Raw genomic sequence first — 20,058 nt, 5'->3', positions numbered from 1 at the left:
GGAAGAGGGCAGAGAGTCCACCTAGCAATTAGATACAAGTTTCATCCCTATAGTCCAGCAATTTGACCCTCTTTCTAGGAAGGGGAATGTGAATTTAATCCTGACCCCTGCCCCTCCTTGTCTGCTGTCCCTGGCAGGTCTGGCACCTTCCACGCTCTGTAGTTTCCTTTCTTCTACGTCGGGGGTCGCAGGAGTCGGAGCTGAGAGGAGACCCAGGCCCACCACTGTGACAACAGGGCACACTGGAAGCAAGTGACCCGGCTCTGGAGGTGGGACTCAGAGGGCGGGGCCGGGGAAGGAGACGCCCTAGGCCGGAGCAGCTCCAGCATCGAAACCCCACCCACCCTGCATGGTGCACCTGCATAGGACTGGAAGACAGAAGTTTTTTATGGCCATATTTTATACTGCAATTCTGATGTGTTCATTTCTCACGAACTGTACTGACTCAAGGGGAGCTGACGTCACAGGATCTGGTGCTGTATATATGAATCTTGCAAAGCTCTAACTGAATGGACCTTCTCGCTCCTCCCCCTACTTCACCACTAATGCTCTCTCAGTGTAGGCAGCCATCTAGGGTGTATTTTTTCATGAAAAAAAAAAAAAAAAGGTTTCAACTGGATTATTTAAGTATTGGTAAATGTCATGCATTAGGATTGGTTTATTTTCCTTTTTGAGATGTCTTTTTGATCTCTATCGGTTAGTTACATGACTTTTATCATTCGCTCTTTAACAGTGGCTTTACATTAACCTTTAAGGGATCATTTTTCCCTCCAAGAGGAGTTAAAGGGTATATTTTTTAATTCTAAAAGGATCAAGAATCTGTCTCTGTGGCTGAGAGTGCACTTTACTATACTTCTTTCACCCTCTATCCCTTCCTCCAGAGGTCACCAGAGCCACTGGGCTGGGCTGGCTTCTCTCCAGGCGGCTTTTGGCAGGGAACCTGCAGAAGACCTTGCCAGCAGCTACCACCCCGCCCCTCACCCCGAGAACTGCTCACCAACCACATAACTGTGTTTCCTCCGCCCTAAGCTCCACGCTCCACATTACAGGTGAACCCCGCTCCAGGAACAGGACCCCCACAGTGCCAAGATTTAGGCACCTCCCTTACAGAAGGGAAGAACCACCATCTTGTTTTTAAAATGAACACACAGCCCTCATTTCTCATGGCAGAGGTGATGGATGAAACTCTGTTTTCAGCTATGCACTTTTAAAACGAATCTCTCTTTATCTGGTTCAATTTTTCAAATCCATTTCTAATCAAACCCTTCAAATGGTCTGTAACACACACTTCTCCTACTCCTCTACATTTTTAACCTTGTTCTCTCATGAACGTGAATGACCCAAGAGAGGGGACAGAAATGGACTTGAAGAAGAAGCCTTTAATTTTAGGTGGAAAGGAAACACACTAAGTGAGCAAGATATTGCCCGCCTCAGAGGCGGCTGACTCGGCAAGGTCCAGCCGGTGCCCAGGCCTTCTCTTACATCAGAGGAATCTAAAATAAAAAGTACCCATGGTGGTCAGGCCATTGTGTTCCCTGGTTTAACAAAGACTGAAGAGTTTCCCAGGATGTGTAACTTGAGGGCTAAAATCAGTACTGTCCTGCAAAAACCAGTCTGTGTCATTGCCCTGCACAGCGGCGAGATACACAAGAAGAGTAGGCAGATCACAGTCCAGGGCAAACATTCTCCAAGGAGGCTCTCATAGACCCAGGCATGTGGCTCAAATGCCAGTTTTGCCAATGTTCCCCTTCAGCACTCCTGTCTATCTAAAGACTGAACCTCATCTGCAGTTAGCTGAAGCCTGCCAAGATGGGTTGTGTTAGGTCTCTCTCATGGCTCAGGGACTATCCTGAGGCTCTCGTCCTCATGCCCCTCTTGTGTACTTGTCAGTTATAGAAAGTTCTGCTGGACAAGTCATCCTTGTCACCCCTACACTTTTGCCCCCAGCCCTCTCCAATGCAGTTACACATACACACACACACACACACACACACACACACACACACACACTGCCACTAGGCAGGCAACTCCAGCTCCCAAAGGACACAATGGAAGATATAGAAGAGCAGTTTCAAAGTCAGACATCTGGTCTACCTGTTTCCACTTGTATCATAGGGCCCCAAAAAGCTTAGCGAGAATTCTGCCATATAAGACCAAAGGGTAGCAGTTGAAGCTGCCATTTCAAAATATATAAACCTTCCTGGAAGAACCTTTAAGATGACAACACACTTAGTTAGAAAGCAAATGCCACTGAATATGGAGACTCACCCACTTGCCCCACCCTTTAGAAAGGCAATGATATAAATATTACAAAGAGTATTTAAGAAAGTCCAGGAGTGTCTCTAAAAAAGTTTATAGGATGCTTCCTACCAGCAAATATAATGTAAATATTCCAGTTCATGTAAGAAAAACCACTATAACTTGGCGGGCTATAACTGCAACACTGGTGGGGCTGAGGCAGAAGGATCTCAATTTCTATGCATCCTGAGCTCATTAGCAAGTCCTTATCTCAAGAAAAAGGAAGGAGAGGGTGGAGGAAGGAAGGAGGTAGGTTGGTTGGTTGCTGCTTTCACCTGTGCTAGATACCTTTCTTGTGTTAGCCGGTTATGTTATGTCATACACATAACTGTTTGCATCTACAAAGCAACATTCTTTTTAGTGATGAAAGTATTTCATAGAGGCGATCTATGGGTACATGGATAACATATAAATATATAGGAGCTACAAATAAATACATAACAGGCGAAGAGTAAGCCCTGGTACAGGTGTCTACCTTGCAACCAGCCATGCTTGGCTCAACCTTGACTAATAAACTAATGTAAGGAGATGATGGCTAGTGCCAGCCCAGTAGTAGACAAGATTGAACATGCCGTCAGGAAGCCCATACATGCTGTCACTAACTTAGGTTATTTCCAACTGCTTTAAAGAAAGGTGAAAATAAGTACCACAAGAAAGAGTCTTCTATTCTGAGAAAGTCGGCATGGTAGGAAGATAAAGTTCTACTTCCTGTTGGTATTGCGGTATATATGAGAATCTAGAGTGAACTTAGTCTTAAGACCTGGAAAATGGGATGGCAAAATCTTGGCTCCCTCACCCTTGTCAGATTCCACTGACATAGGCTGAGAATTTCACGCATGCACCAGTATGATTGGCAGCACCCTGTGGCCACACAGGCCCCCTCTCACACTACTTGCCTAATATCAAGGTCTCACCACCACCTCCGTTATATAGCCTCTTCCCTTTAGCTGAGCGAGTAGATATTTCTCTTCACTTGGTTATGAAATTCTGAAGTATTTCCAGAATAGTCTTTCCCTCTGCTTTCTTCCTGTCCCTCTCTCTTTTCCTGGCCTTTACCTATACTTGAGGTAGACAGGGCAGCTAATACTCATCTAAAACAAGCAGTGAGTAGGAGATGTCACTCAGTCCCAACAAGGCCAATAGCTCGTCCTTCTTAACCAAGAGATGGCTAGAGTTTGGAGGCTGGAGGGAGGGGGTGTCACAAATCTCTTGAGGGCATGCAGGTTCCAGTGACTGAGACAGCAACCTCAGGGTTGCAGTAACAAGCCCCAGCTGGTTTTACCCTCGCCTGCTGCCTCTAACCCCAAATGGACTCTGACTCCAAAAGGTCAGCTGGCATACACGTCTCTGTGGGGGAATAAAAGGACTATGGAGAAGGCATTTAAACAATCCAAAAGGTATGGATTCCTGCTCTCCACATTGATTCTAGGTCACTTCTAAAATGTCACCTTGAGTCTCTAGCCATGCCACTTTGACTGTGCCTGATGTCATCTAAGATGCTTCCTTGGGAAGCTAGCCACCTCCACTTGCACAGAAACTCATGGCTTTGAGACACTTCCACTCTGAGTGTGGTATTCAGGAACACAGCCGTTGGCTCAGTGAATCCCAAATTTCGTTTACTTACTTACGCTTTTTGTTTCTACACTTCAAAGCCCAGAATGGGCTGGATAGCTTGTAGATGGCAGAGAGAACTGGCCTTTACACCACGGCCAAGAACATTTTAGACACAGGAACAGGAACCAGCTGCTCTCCTCTTGAGAGGTTTGATTTTTTTCCTATAGAATGCAAAATATGATATGGTCAGAGCACTTGGGTTGAACATTTTATGAACATTAAACAGCAGGGAAAGCCCACACATTGGAACTGACTGGGGGTTCTAGAGCTCTGGGTATCACGGCCTTTTGGCCTAGTCAGAATTGTGGCCAGAACTGGAGAAACCATACCAGTGCCACTATGCCAGGCTGCAGGCAGGAGACTGTGGGGCCAACACCTCTGCCTTGCAAGATTTGTTCAAGTGCTGTTCTGGGTTTCCCTGGGCCCCACGGAATGAAGTCAAGGGCCAGTGAAGGACAGCTCCTTCCATTTTTCGTAATCAGAAATCAAGTACAGTCACTTCAGCAACCAAGAAATGGGCCCGCCTTGCATGTCCTACAAAATCAGTGCCAGGTCCCCATCCCTTCTCATACTCAGACAGTTTGCCTTTTCCTTAAACACATTCCAGACCAAACACTGTTCAGTTTGTTTCCAAAATTTAAAAAAAAAAAAAAAACCAATGTATATATCTGTATGTATTTCACTGCTCTTTAGGGCTTTCCTGGTCCTAGGGTGGGGCTGCAAGCAGCAAATGTATTTCAATCCTTCAATTTTCAGAATTGAAAGTTTTGAGGTGGTTTTTTGGGTGGTGGTGGTGGTGTTTGTTTGTTTTTTAAGCTAAGCTGGGGAAGCAGAGGTTTTGAAAGGCAAGCTTCCTGGAACCTCCACAAAAAATTGTGTGCAGGTGCAGTAGTTTGGAAGCTTCAATTCTGGGAGGTGCCCAGGTCCAAGGAAGAGAGAAACAGATAGACAAAAGGCCACACCCCATCTACCAGGTCCCTCCCTGGTGGTCTTCAATGCATAAAGGTCTCTATCTGCAGCTCTGGTGTGTAACACAGGAGCCCAGCCCCGCTGTGAAGTCATCCCTGCATGCTGGCCACACCCTGGCCTGCCTTCTGCCAGCAACCAAAGCCTTCATAATCAGCAAGAGGACTTAGCCCTGCATAGACTTCCCTATAACCTCCAGTGGGGGCAGCTCAGCTTGTGGCTTAAAGGGTTCTACTGTTGAAAACCCAAAGGCTGCTTTTGGAAGCTCACTATTCAGTGTGGCATGTGGCTTCTGAGTCTGGTTTTGTGAGCAAAGCAAACTGTGGAATGGCTTCTCTGTGTCTGTATTTTTCTAAGCCAAAGGGACAAACTATTGCATTGACCCCTTGTACTTACTCAGCTTCTGCATTCTCCATACCCATTTTTTAACCTTTTTTTGTTTTTGTTTTTGTTTTTTTTGTCTCTGGGGAATTTGTCATATAATTATTATGTCCTCTGATGACTTACCAGACTATGTTGCTTACAGGTGATTTTTATTTTCCTTATGGATGGGAAAAATAGAAAATGAGAGAGATGTTTGAGGCTTCAGTCAGAGACATCACTCGAAAATTCCAAACACAAATGAATTTGCTTCTCAATAGGAAAAAGCTTAGTTTGGACAGACAAGGATTCTGAGGCCCTCTTGGATAACCCTGCACTTTGGAGGACAAAGCCCTGGGGCAGAGCTGGCAGTCAGGCTATAGAAGAGAAAAAGAAGGGACCAGAACATCATCTCAGATGTTGTCCCACACTACAGAAGCTGCCGTTCTCCTTGCAAGGCACTAGGCCATTTCGGGGTACCATAGGACTCTGTGTAGTGTCATAGCAGCGTCTTCAGTTTGAAAGACAGGGATGCATGTTTCACAGAACTTTATCTTAGTCCCACATCCAGGTGAGAAGACACCAAAGGTACATTCTGCTCAGAATATCCATGGGAACAATACCTAAATTGGCCTCTGTGGCTATTATACATGATGTAATTGGCCTCCATTCAGCTCTCTCCCAACAGTGGGCATGTTTTCCCAACAGTTTCCACCGTCAAACCGAGGGTTGGCCCCACTCACTATTACCAGGCTTGCGATTGGTTTGATTTATATTTCTATTAAAAACATGCTTGTCAAAAAAAAAAAAAAAGTAAAAGAAGGGAAACTGCATTTATCCCATGCATGTAATAAACTCTGCAAGAAGTTTAACCCCCCACAGGTTTGCAGCACTGCAAAATTGTTCATGGGTCTATGTAGCAAATGATTCTCTGCCTTGACAATCATGTATACATATCGATTTCTATCATAATGATAATGAGATTGATGACTTCTTGTTTTCCTCCAATAAAGAGAATTAATCACCTTTGGATGTAGGTGCTCTGTTTCCTCTATCGTGAATATGGTATTGCATTTCAACATCTCCCTTTCTCTTATTTGGAGCTGATTGATTGATTGATTGATTGGCAGTGGTATAGATGGAACTTAGGGTGTTGCACACATTAAGCAAGCCCTATACCTCTGAGCTTTGTCTCATATCTCAAAGTGAATAGGCGATAGTTTGCCCTAGAGACAAAGATAGATAGATAGATAGATAGATAGATAGATAGATATAGAAGATGAATCTAAATATATATGTGTGTGTATATATATTCCACACACACATATGAAGCCATACACACACACACACATACACACACACACACACACACACACACACATGTATGAGTGACCAGGGCCAGGAACACAGATTTAGATTACTCCAAATACCATGTTTTAATGTGGTAACAGTTTCATGAAGTTTATAGCAGAACAAAGGTATAAATCTGGGCACTTAAAAAATACATTGGTGGAAACATCAGGTTGGTGAGATACAGCAAAGCAAGAAACCTGCAATATGCCTCAGGACACTACTGTAGTGACATTCTTAGCCTTTGGGTTGGTGGAGGATAAGGGCTTGTTTGTGCATTCCAGTAGACATAACAAAAGCTGGGCATTGTGGCGCATGCCTTTAATCCCAGCACTCAGGAGGCAGAGGCAGGTAGGTCTCTGTGAGTTCGAGGCCAGCCTGGTCTACAAAGAGAATTCCAGGACAGCCAGGACTACACAGAGAAACCCTGTCTCAGAAAAACAAAACAAAAACAAACACATAATAATAGATGCCAGGTCAAACACAGAATTGACAATAAACGGCTATTAAAAGGGTTAAAGGTTATCCACCATAATTTGGCCCCTGAAACATCCCAGTTCCTCTCAATCACAGAATATCAGTCAACGGGACTTGTAGAATTTCTAACATAGATTCATGGTTTGTTGCCCCCTGAGAACTTCAGTTCGCAGAAACTTGCAACACTTGTGGGAACACCAAGAGTGTGCAGTGCAGAGAGAGAGAGAGACAGACACACAGACAGAGACAGACAGGGGGAGAGAGAGAAGGGAGAAAATTAATGAAACATGCAATGGCTTCCAACCAAAAGAAGAAGTGGGGGTTAACGGGATTGGTTGCCAGTCTTGACAGTGCATATACCTTGATTGAGATGAGGTGCTTGGTTGAGTGGGCCCGGCAGACATTGATGCATTTAGACCATAGGTGAGCTGTGGGGCCAATAGGAACTCTTATCAGATTTGCACAGTTGCAAAAAGCTCAGGATCCAGCCCAGTTCCTGGGCAGAGTTGGGATGGGGTCACGTAGCCTCTTTTGTTCAAGATGTGATAGTTGAGGATGGCATTAGCCTTCCCAAGGCTGTCACCAAGGAGTCAATGCACAGAAAAACACTTTATGGCTCTCATTCAGGGTCACACTGTTCAAGAACAGCTGGGCCTCCTCTCACTTTACTGACAGAATCTAAGGGGACAAACCTTTCAATCAGGACTCTTTGGCAGCTGCAAAATTAGATTTAGGAGCCCTCAGAACCCACGGTCCTATGTGGCCTATTTCCTCTCCAGGGCTCCCTCAGTGCTATGTGGATAAATCCTATCCCCCAGCTGTCATTTGTACATGGATGCATTCAACATTGTTGAGTATCTACTGTATTCGAGGGTCTCTTTCTGTTGTCAGCACCAGCCTCAGTTCAGTTCAGAACAATCCCCATCTGTGTGTGCTGGCAGGCCATCACAGCTGGCCTTGTCCGCTAGCATCTCCTAAAATAAAGAGGGCCTGGGGATAGCCATTGGACCCTCACCTGGTTGCCCGGCTACTCCTCCTAGGCAGCTGTATGCTATTCTCCCCACTTGTGTGTGGCTTTGTGTCTTAGGGAGGGGCTAGCCTCTCCTGAGAGGCACTGCACTGCATCTTCTTAATGTGGTGGCACGGGCAGCTCAGAGTCCTTCCAGAGAGATTTCACGGACCCCACGAAAAGGCAATCGTCAATCCACAGGTCAGTGCCTGTTTTTATCTCCCACGCCTTTGTTTTTTCCTCCTGCTCCATAGTCTGCCGGCCTCCTTTCTTTCAGTCTTTCCTCCCTTCCTTCTTTCTTTCTTTCTTTCCTTGCTTCATTTATATATTTGTATTTTGTCTGCTCACTTGCAACATGAGCTTGAAGTGCCGGTGGAGGCCGGAAGATGGTATCAGATCCCGAAGAAGTACAGTTATAGGTGGTTGTGAGCTGCCATGAGGGCACTGGAAATGGACTCAGACCCTCTGTGGGAGCAGCAAGTGCACCTAACCATGGAGATTTCTCTCCAGCCCCTTTTATTTTCTTCTTTCATTTAAGAGGGTGTGTGTGTCCCACAGGCAGAGGCTGCCTGTGGAATAGATCCTGACCTGACGAAGAGTAGGGTACTGTTCAAGGTTGAAATGTCAGGCTAGTCTGAGTAGAGGTGAGCCTGTCCTTTAATTGCACATGCACAAGTTTAACAACAATTGAAGTTTTTTACCACGGATAGGATTCTGTCCCCATCCTAGGCTCATGGGAAGTAGGAAAGGTACAAACCACTACTTCTGCCTCAGGCATGAGGAGGCTGGGTCTTAGAGGAAGTGACATGCAAGGACCAGAAAGTTAGGCCTTGTCCAGTGACCCCAGCCCAGCCCAACAGATTCAGAGGTGCCAGTAGAAACCCTAGAAGTCAAGAAGGAAAAAACTGAGAGAAAAGCAAGTTTCCCTGAGGAGGGCGTGAGTAGATGCAATACAGGCCACGAGCAGCTTAAAGCTCCAGTGAACACTTGGGTGTTTCTCCATGGTTTCCTCATCTCCTCTCGTGGTTGGTTTTCTGGCTCAGCTCCCTAACCACCCTCAAGCACAGCATTAGCAGATTGGAAACTTGCTGTTCTTTATGCTTCCACCCCCTCCCCTCACATCTTCTCAGGTGATGCTGCCCTCATTCACATTCCCTGGGCATTTTCTATACAGCAGGTGGTGCTGCTCCAAGTACTGAAGACACAGCAAAGAGCAATGTGCATGTGCACTCGAACACACACACACAAACACACACTCACTCACACACACACACACACCCACACAGAGAAAGAGGCACACTTGTGCTCATAAGCACATGTGCACACAGACACACAAATGCACTCACCTGTCATGCATGAGTACATACACACACACACACACACACACACACACACACACACACTCACTCACACACACACACGCACACAGAGAAAGAGGCACACTTGTGCTCATAAGCACATGTGCACACAGACACACAAATGCACTCACCTGTCATGCATGAGTACATACACACACACACACCCCTCTTCCTTGAGTTTCCAGGATGCCCTACTCACATATATTTCAGGTCTTTCCACCCTTTAGTTTTTGTCAGAATGTTTGGCGCCATTAGAAAAGCTGGGTTCTCAAGCCAGCCATCCAATACAAAGATTTCAGACTGGGGAAGCACCATAGTGAGCTTCCTGGTCTCCAGAGATAAGGCAACTTTCCCAGCCCTGGTGATTCCATAAATCTTTCCCATTGTATCCCACACAGAAGCCTAAATCACTGTGCACTGGGGAGTTTGGCTTAAATACTGTCTGGGGTCACCGAGTGGCCAGACATTATCTAGGCCTGTCTCATCAGTAGCCACGAGCTCCATATTTCTCATGGTGCCGTCACCGACCTCAGCCACTGACAGAGGGTCCTAGAGCCCGAGGGATTCTGTACTCCTGGTCCCTAAGGCCCGTAACAAGCCACATGGATCTTGGATGACTCATTCTTTGTCTTTCTGTTTCCCTATTTAGACAATGATGCACTAGACAAGGAAATTCCCTGGGGTATCTTTTAGTTTTTTAAAAACTCTCCAGCTCTCTCTTAGAGCTCAAGGGCTTCAGTAAGATGCCACTGAGGCCCAGCACCCCTCATGCATGTTGCCTTTGCCTGCGGGGGGCAGGGGTAGGGGAGAAGGATGGGGTGTTTCCAAGTCAGGTGTAAGCTGTTCAAATCCCAAGCAAAATGAAAAAATTTCACAGTTGAACCTGCAGATTTCATGCGACACACACACACACACACACACACACACACACACACACACACACACACACAACCGAGTTTGGATCCCAGCCCGGAGCAGGGAAGTACAGAAGGTAAAATTGTTTGAGTCGTTGTGAAGCGCACATTTCCTGCTGTTTCTTTCCCAGGTCTGTGTTAAATTAACAAGCTCAAATGTGAACATTAGCAAAGATGACTCAGGCTCAGGGAATGTTAGTAGCATGACACTGGTTTTAAATAAAAGGAAAAACAGGACTTTTCTCGTCCATTTGTTGACAAGAGACAGCAAGAGATCATTAAGCTAGTTCACTGGTCTCTAAACACTATTTTTTTTTCATGCGTGTGAGTGTTTCGCCTGCATGTATGTACATGCACCACATGCATGCCTGCAAACCCAGAGGCAAGAAGAGGGCATTGGATGCCCTCGAACTGGAGCTACTGAGGGTTGTGAGCCACCACGTGGGTGTTGGGAACCAGACCCACATCCTTTGAAAGAGCAACACATGTCTAAACAGTTTTCATAATACATCCTGATGAGAAAACTATTCAGAGCATGCTCCAGATGTATGGCTATCCATGTACTTGATTATTATAGAAGGGCCTACTCTACTAACAGGCATACAAAACAATACTCTAAGAGAATTAAAATGACAAGATCAAGGAAAAATTTTTCCCAGAGATAAAACTTTAAGTTTTTATCTTTAAAAAAAAAAAAAACTGGAAGGTTCTATTTTTTTTTTCAAATTCTTTTCATCTTGTTTGAAAAGTCTGTTATAAAGCAACTTGATTCCAAGTCTAATTTCTCTAAATTCCTTGTTTTAACTAAAATGACTATAGTGTAAAAATATACAGACCTAAGCGGAAGAAATGTGTTGTTGAGAGTGCTTATAATTTGGGATGCAATCCAATGCAACTTGAGCATTTAAAAGGCTGAAAGCGGAAACGTCCCAGGTGCTTCCCTCACACCTGTGGTGGTTTGAATGCAGCTGGCCCCTGTATACTCAAACATAGGCTCAGAGGTTTGAATGCTTGGTCCCCAGTCAGTAGAACTGTTTGGGAAGATTTTGGAGGTGTGTCTTGGCTATAGGACATCTGTCATCGGGGTAGGCTTTGAGATTTTAGTAGATTTGTGGCATTCCCAGTGTGTCCTCTTCCTCTGGCTTATGGTTTAAGATGTAATGTCTTGGCTGTTCCTGCTGCCATGCCTTCCCACCTCTCTCCTGGCCTCTAACCCTCAAGAATTGTAATCCCAATTAAATGTTTTCTTGTATAAGTTGCCTTGGTCTTGGTGTTTTATCACAGCAATGGAAAAGTAACTAAGATGACTGCCATCGTCCTTTTCTGTCTTTCCTACAAAGGATGTCTCTAAGTTATGCTACATAAGTGTGCTGGCTAGTCTTGTGTCAACTTGACCCATGAACTAGAGCTATCTAAAAAGAGGGGAACTTAATTGAGAAAAAGCCTCCATAAGATCTGGCTGTACGTCATTTTCTTAGTTATTGATGGAGGAGGGCCCAGCCCATTGTGAGTGGTGCCATCCTTAGTCTGCCAGTCCTAGGTTCTCTAAGAAATCAGGCTGAGCGAGCCAGGGGAAGCAAGCCAGTAAGCAGCACCCCTCTATGCCCTCTGTATCAGCTCCTGCCTCCAGGATCCTGCCCTGTTTGAATTCCTGTCCTAATTTCCTCTAATGTTGAACAGTACTGTGGAAGTGTAAGCCAAATAAACCCTTTCTTCCCTATCTTGATTTTTTTGGTCATAGTGTTTTGTCACAGCAATAGAAACTCTAACTAAGATAATAAACACATACAGTGCAATCAACCTACAGTCCCTCAAAAAAAAAAAAAAAAACAAAAAAAAAAAAAAAACAAAACAAAACCCTCTTCTCTAAATAGGTGAATGGTAAGCCTAATGTTTCTATTTTAAACTCCAAATAAAAACTCAATTTTAAAAATTCTCAATGGAATAGAACCCATCACATACAGACTAAGGGCTTTCTCTTGGATAAATTACTCGAAAGAACTTGGAATTTCTTACTACTAGAGAAATGCTCTGAATCTCTTGGAGAATGTGGTGCCTTTCCATAGAACCCAGCCAGCCTTCTAATGTGTAGCATCAGTCAAGAAAAAGTCTTTTAAAATAATTTTGCATCTTACTAATCAAAGTAGAATCTGCACAGAGTACAGTGGTGTGAATTGTGGCAAATGTTATGTTAACCAAAAGGGCTTTATGGTGAAGCAGGCATTATAAAATTGTAAGTTGTGGTGCATTGAGTAAGGATGCCCACCCCCCTAGGATCATCTATTTGAATGCCTGGTCATCAGGGCATAGCACTATTTGAAAGGAGTCTAAGAACTAGAAGTTGTAGCCTTGTCAGAGGAAGTGTGTCTCTGGGAACGGGCTTTGGGGTTTCAAAGTCCATGCCAAACCCAGGTGCCCCCCGCCATGCCTTGCCTCTCTCTCTCTCTCTCTTTCTCTCTCTCTCTCTCTCTCTCTCTTCTCTCTCTTCTCTCTCTCTCTCTCTCTCTCTCTCTCTCTCTCTCTCTCTCTCTCTCTCTCTTTACGGATCAAGATGTAGCTCTAAGTTACTCACTCCTCCAGCAAGAAGCCTGCAGGCTGGCATGTTTACTGCAATGATGAAAATGTAAGCAAGCCCCAGTTAAAGGCTGGCCATGGTGTCTCTTCATGGCAGTAGAACAGTGACTGAAAACGGAAGTCTTTTACTAATTCTGCTGATGCTTGTGACATTCTAGGGTAAAAAGTAAATGCAGACAGGTATAGATAAAGCACTTACTGCGTAAAGAAACATCTGCATCTCAGAGTAGCAGACACAAGGAAGGCCCTTCCTGAATTGCTTTCCCCTATGTCAACAACCTCAATGATACCTGAGCTTCTTGTTCCAATGCCAGTTAATTCAGTCAGTCTTGGGTGGGGCCTAAGACTCTGCCTTTATAGAAAGCACCCAGAAGTCATAGCTGTAGAATCTAGGCAGAGGCAGGCAACAGTAAGCTACAAAGGCCAGGAACCATGAGTTGTCAACTAATTATCAGGAGCCCAGCTGTCAAACCAACAACACTCCAGTGTTCCAGCCAAATAAATGCATTTATCAATTCCCTCCTCTATCAGAGGCAGCTAGAGAAGCAGCGCCCCCTGCAGGCAGGAGGAAACTCCAGCGGCGACCAGGCTCTACACAAAGACCCCCTGCCTAGCAATCTGGCTCAAGTGAGGACTAATTGCAGGCTTTGTAGGTTGAAGCATGTCCTCTTGTGTGGACTGTTGGCTCACACCCTACTTCTGTAGCTCTTACTAGAAGGAAAATTCTCGTTGTGACCTGACTTTTCACAGCTAACAAGCAGATTAAGTCCTGGGAAGGATTTGTTCCAACTTCAACCTGCACAGAGAAAGTTAAGACCAAAGCGCCATGTTGCTGGGGGTATGGGGGGGGGCAGCCATTGCCTTCTCTCAGGTCTACTGGGGGCTCCCCCTGGTCATCTTAGCTAAAGAAGTCATCTTTCTATGAGTCCATGGTGATCTTTGGCCCCCACCACTACTGTGATGAAGCTGAAAGAAACTCACATTCTGTTGTTTCAAGCACATATGTTTGGGGCGAGGGTGCTGGAGGGAGAAGAAGAGGAAGAGAGGGGAAGAGAGGGGCAGAGAGGGGAAGGTGAGATCACCCTGCTCTCTACAGGGGTCTCCCGTTACATAAATCCCCTATATCAGTGGTTCTCAAACGTCTTATTGCTGCCACCCTTTAATATTGTTCCACATGTTGTGGTGACCGCCCCCCCAACCACAAAATCATTTCGTTACTACTTATAACTGTAAGTTGGCTACTGTCATGAATGGTAGATCTGGAGGTTTGCCAGAGAGTTGTAACCCGTAGGCTGAGAACCACTGCCCTACACAGTAGCAGGGGAATTGTCTGTCTGTGGAGGGTGTGATCGCAGGAAAGCCAGACTACTTGCTGTTACCCTGGAAATCCATCTGACGTGTGCTTCTTCCCTGCCTCCTGCTAAGTTTCTTCATGAGCGATCATTGGTGCTCTAGGAGCCTGGGCTGAGCCAAGCTGCAGGAAACTCGGTCTCTCTGCCAGTTCCTCTGTTTGTTCTGGCCCCTGTCACTAAGAGCCCGTGTGGCCTCTGTGCTTCCCTGTGGCCCAGATACCTGCTCATCACATGGCCATGTGGAAGCATGCTGGAAATTGAAGTCCATAGGGAGCCAGCATGGTGGTCCAAATGTCAGCCTGTTCCTTGCCTAATCCCTTTTGAGGATGATTTGTTTGCTCCTAAGAATTGGAAAACAACTTCCTCCTCCGTCTTTCTCTTCCTGCTCGCCTCTCCTCCTCCTCCTCCCTCCTCCTCTCTCTCTCTTCTCTCTTCTTCTTCTTCTTCTTCTTCTTCTTCTTCTTCTTCTTCTTTTTCTTTCTTCTCGTCTTAACTCCTTTGGCTTGACTGAGGTGTCTTGAGGGAAGAGTTGCACATTGAAATCTCCTGATTGGTTCTTCTTTCATTGATCTGAAGTAGAGTGTTATGTGGATAAGGGAGAAGATCTTGAGTAAATATACGCCTACTACATCCTACAGAAGGGAAATGTGTGTCCTTTTCATCTCTAACACATGCCCATGTACTGCCTAAGGAAGGAAAATCTAAACTGAATATTGTCCTCGTGTGTGTGTGTGTGTGTGTGTGTGTGTGTGTGTGTGTGTGTGTGTGTGTGTGTGCGCGCGTGTAGGATCTTTCAGAGGATCTGCATAGGTCCTCAGCAGATCTAGCAGGGAAGACTTCTTGCCTAGGCTCTACTTTCCTGCATGTAGAAGAGATGAAGGTCTTTAAGTGTGTGGTACATCCTTCTTCCAGCCCTGGGCACCTCTCTGTGAAGGAGAGAGGACTCTCTTTCCACCGTGGCTTGAGTATACCCATTTCAGACACCAGAGGGACTGACCCACCACACTGTCGATCCAACCATGTTGTGGTCACCTCAAGGAGGTGACACCTGAGAATTCTGCCCTGTAAAAGAGTGGTCAATTCTGTCCCCAAGGACCACAGATATCTATAGGACATGCCGCATGCATTGAAAATGTTCTGTTGCAATGTTTCTCCTTTGAGTTCTTGCGTATTTGATACAGCATACATTTCTGTAAGGGATGGGGACTCTGTATTTTACTCCTCAGAGTCCATCATAGAACTTTGTTGAATATTTTGCTACTAGAAGGCTGGTGAAGGAGTCTGTACTGTCTCTTATTAACTGTTCATCAGCATTCTGTACAACAGAGCTCTCAAAAAGGGTTATGCATCAGACTCAATCGTTACATACCCAAATTACCCATTTCACTCTTTAAGAAATTCCCATTGAGAGAGCTGAAGCAAAAGCCTGGATTTGGGTATATATTTTTAGGTTTTAAGGAGCTCTGCAGTTCTGGTAAATTATTCTCTACTTCCCACTGACCTCCCTCCAACTGACAGTGGTTCTGAAATCAGTTCCTATTCTTTGGAATAGCAAATCTAATTCTGCACCAATAGCTGTGGTTTGGTTTTAGCACATTCATACACCACAGCGCACCACAATTGTGTTAGGAATGATGTAATATAAAAGCCAACCAGCCACAAAATACTCTTAAACAAGAACAAAACGGAGACTTCCAGAGAGGGAGATTCTAAAAGTGAAGGCTACAGTTCCCATTCTTAAAGATGGCTTGGATTTGGTCCCAGTATTTGGGGATGAAGCAGAGATAGGATTTATCTCTTTATCTTCTGGTGTGTAGGAGCTTGAAGATGGTCATTTCCATTAGGCCCTGGGTGGGGCAGCCTTTGGGGGCATCGATGTGGTGTCTCATGAAGGTTGTTGATCTCATAATAACCAATGTGAGTCCAATTGTACTCAACAATGTAACCAAGACGTAGGAGCTGGAAGCATACAGCCAAGGGAAATCAGTGAGGTGAATTGATGGACTCCTGAAACAGAGCAGACGTGAGAACTTGGGGAGGACGGGTGTCCACAGGGTGTGGCACTCACCCCCCTGGAATGTGAGTTCTCACTCACCAGCTCTGAGTCTGTTTCAGTGTTCGGATAATCATCTACCATAAGACAGCTCTCCCATAGTTCATCCTTCCTGTCTCACTGGCCACTTAAACTAAGCCACGACTCTAAACATCGGTGGGTAAAGAAGAGCGTCCCATCTTTGCCTTGTTTCAACTCTTGGATGCTCCAGGCCTCACTTCCTGAAACAAATGAGTCAACCCATTCCGAAAGAGACCTCATCTGAGTCTGCTGCTTGCCTACTCCCATATGAGATCAATATTTCCCAGTGAAGTTTATCTGTGGCTGCTCTGTGTAATGGCATTAACCTCTTATTAAACCCAGGGTTTTGTTGGAGTTTTTTTTTTTTCCAGATTCATACTTTAAAATGATACTTCTTCACAATTAAAAAAATTTTAATGATCAAATTTCATTTTCAAATTTCCTTTCAAAAACAGCCCTAAAGACATAAAGAAGTGTGCCTATCTCATGGGCTTAAGGGTCTGTCTATTGCTACCGGGAGTCCTAGAGGTTAGAGTTCTGCCAACATATCAGGTCCAGTCACTCTACTCATCCACTGCTTATTACTATGAAGAGGCACCATAACTACGGCACTCTTACAGGTGAAAGCATGTGACTAGGGGCCTGGCTTCCAGTTTCAGGGCCTTAGTCCATTATCATCATGGTGGGAAGCATGGTAGCAGGTGTGTCAGCCATGGTGCTGGAAACATAGTTAAGAACTACATGCTGATCCACAGGTGGAGAGAGGAGAGAGGAGACAAGAGAGAGGAAAGAGGAGAGAGAGGGCAGGGTGGGGGGGGGCACAGAGAGAGAAAACACCTGGACCTGGTATGCACTTTTGAATCCTCAAAGTTCACCCCTAGTGATACACTTCCTCCAACAAGGCCACACCTCCTAATTCTTTTATTGCATCAGTTCCACTTCCTGGTGACTTAGCAGTCAAATATATGAGCCCATGGAGGAGCAGGCAGGAAGTGGTGGCAGTGATGGTATTCTTATTCAAACCAGCACAGGCTTTAATTAAAATGGCCATTTGGGGAGGGTGGAAGCCAGGCATTTTAGTCCATCTTTGGGGTACACATAAGCTTTAGGTTTCCATAGAGGGAAATTTGTGGTGCAGGGTGAGAAGCATGCGTAAGTAAGCAGTCTTCTTCCAAATGTGATCTGGTTTATCATTATCTCTTCTGTTTATGCAAAATGGCCCTGAGGCTGCCTTAATGTGGGGGGGGGGGGGAGGGTGCAGGAAGGTTCCCAGGTGATGACTGTGTCTGGATGAAGGGCAATCACCATGGTGAGACGAGCTGTCTGTGAGGTTCTACTGTTCCTGGGATCCAAGGGGGAGGAGGGATAGCATAATGACTGGAGATTCATAGGGAGGTTTCTTGGAGTCTGCTGATGCTCCCCCCCCCCCTTTGTTTTTAAATAGCAAAACAGCTTCTGTGTACCTGTTAGGAGTTGTCTGAAGAGGGTCAATCCCAAGTCCAAATATCCCTGTGGAAACTGAAACATATTAAATTGTATAGTAAGCCCATGATTATTTTAACATAGCATGATATTTAAAATTGCTTACTACCGAGGAAAGCAGAAACGAACAAAGGTGACACTGTATCTTAGAGCCACACATTTTGAGAACATAAATCCGTGTAACTATGCAGGTGGATATATCAGCGTTCTTTTCACAGGGACACAGGTCGTGACCGGCAGGTAACTGCTACAGGCTAGCTGTTCAGCGTACTTGTGAGAAGGAGGTATGGCGTACCATTGGCTAGAAATTGATGAGACGGTCAAGTTGAATGGCAGACAGCAAGGTTTCTGATCGTCTCCTGCTTTGCCTCTTGCAATGTGCTCCTCAGGAGCTGTGAGTGTGCATGGCTAGATAGGACCCTTCATTCTAGCCTCAATTCAATGATTTCCATCATATGTCAATGGAGAATGTCAAACGCTTCATATTTGCTAGAAGCAGTCGCGTTTCACAGCTGACTTCTTTAATGTTAAAGCAATCTTTTATGTTTAGTTGTTGGCATTTTGCTTGTTTTGTTTATCTGGTTTTGCCTGGGAACTTTTTTGTTTGTTTTTCTGTCTGTTTTTTAAGACAAGGCTTCTCTGTGTAGCCATGGAGATCCTGAGCTCATTTTGTAGACCAGGCAGGCCTCGAACTCACATCGGCCCACCTGCCTCTGCTTCCTGAGTGTCAGGATTAAAGACATGCACCACCACACCCAGCAGCCTAGAAACTTTTGAGGGCATTTATCCTTGAAAACAAAAATACCTTCTTCAATATGCCAATGCTGTGAATCATATGGATATTTCAAATGTGTTGTCAGGGGTGGGTTGATAAACTCATTTGCTAAGAGAGGGAAAAAAATCCTCTGTCACACGTGTGTTTGTCAATTTCTTTGCTGCAAATGTCCCACATCTGGCTGATGTCAAGCATTTAACAGAGCATCACCCATGCAGAGCTGCGAACAGATGAGCACAGGTGGCTCTCGTGATTGGGTGTGAACCCATTTTGACAGGATGCAGCACACCACTGATTTAATACATGCAGAAAGAACACACACAAGAATACATAAGAGAACACCACATAGCACCACCACAGAACTAGACCATTACCTGCAGCGAGCCGGCCACACACCTGTTGCCATTTTGGGTCCCTCTCCTCATTAGAGTTAGCCACTGTCCTCCTATTTAGGATAGACTTACTGTTTCCCTTGCTTACCTTTGTACCACACAAGTATGTGGCTGAGGCATTTTGGTTTAATTTGGCCCATTTTGAACACTGTACTGATGAAATCATGCTCTGTGACCTCTTTTGCCTATCTTATTCAACATAACATTAATGAGATTTGTCCAGGCTGTTGCCTGTAGCTATCGTTAATTCACTTTTATTGCTGGATAGCACTACAACAACCTGGGGGTGTTCCCAGGAATGTGCTGGATTGTCCAGCCTGTCCAGATTGAGAACTGGTTCTTAAATGTTTATGGGTTCTGTAGGATAATTGATGGGATATTGGGATCTTGAAATTGGCCCTGTGGATGTAGTTACACCATGGAAATAGGCAGGCGCTATGAATTAGAGCTTTTCTCTCTGGTGTTAGACATCTGTCAGCTTGCCGCTAACTATATGATAACATATTTGTCTGTTCTACAGTACATAGGAATTTGGTTTACTTCCAGTTTGTGTCTATGAACATTCTCTCATTCTCTTCCACATGTGCTGGTAGAACAGGCTTCCGCTTCCAAGGGGTGTGTGTCTGTGTGTCTGTCTGTGTATGAATCCTCAGAGTGAAATTCCTTAAGCCATATTATGTATGCATACTCACTTTTAATCGATAACATCAAATCATTTTCCTGATTACATACAGCCTTGCAGATTTGTTTGAGGATTGCAATGTACTCCTTTAATTCCTACTTCACACTTTAGGGTAGACAGACTTCTAAACTTTTGCTAGGCTACTGGTTGTAAACATGTATATCATTATGTATCAAATATCAAAGTTATAGTTTCCCAATTCCTAAAGATATTGAGGATTTTTCCTTGGGTTGTTCGGTTCATTTGATATTTTTTGATGTAAAAATATTTATTCAAGTCTCTTCCTGATATTTTTGCTTTTTTTTTTTCTCGCTGATTTTCAGAGTCCATTATATATTCTGGATATCCTAGTGCAAGCATCTAATGCTTCCCTCTATTTCT

General features: G+C 44.8%; 2 protein-coding genes across 3 annotated transcripts in view; both read left to right on the top strand.

The window, feature by feature from the left end:
* Positions 1–971, top strand: part of Camk1d (calcium/calmodulin dependent protein kinase ID) — a 389,294-nt gene extending 388,323 nt beyond the window's left edge. For both annotated transcript variants that reach the window (XM_051151349.1, XM_051151348.1), the window contains exon 11: positions 138–971. In XM_051151349.1, the coding sequence (XP_051007306.1) occupies positions 138–230 (93 nt within the window). In that variant the 3' untranslated portion in view covers positions 231–971. The remainder of the gene's footprint in view (positions 1–137) is intronic.
* The window catches only part of Prpf18 (pre-mRNA processing factor 18), an 807,949-nt gene that overhangs the window by 192,562 nt on the left and 595,329 nt on the right, over positions 1–20,058 (top strand). The window lies entirely within an intron of this gene.

The sequence above is a fragment of the Acomys russatus genome, chromosome 9 (genome assembly GCF_903995435.1).
Source record: "Acomys russatus chromosome 9, mAcoRus1.1, whole genome shotgun sequence".
Lineage (NCBI taxonomy): Eukaryota > Metazoa > Chordata > Mammalia > Rodentia > Muridae > Acomys > Acomys russatus.
The sequence above is the reverse complement of the archived record's forward strand: the minus strand, read 5'-3'. Positions and strand labels throughout refer to the sequence as shown.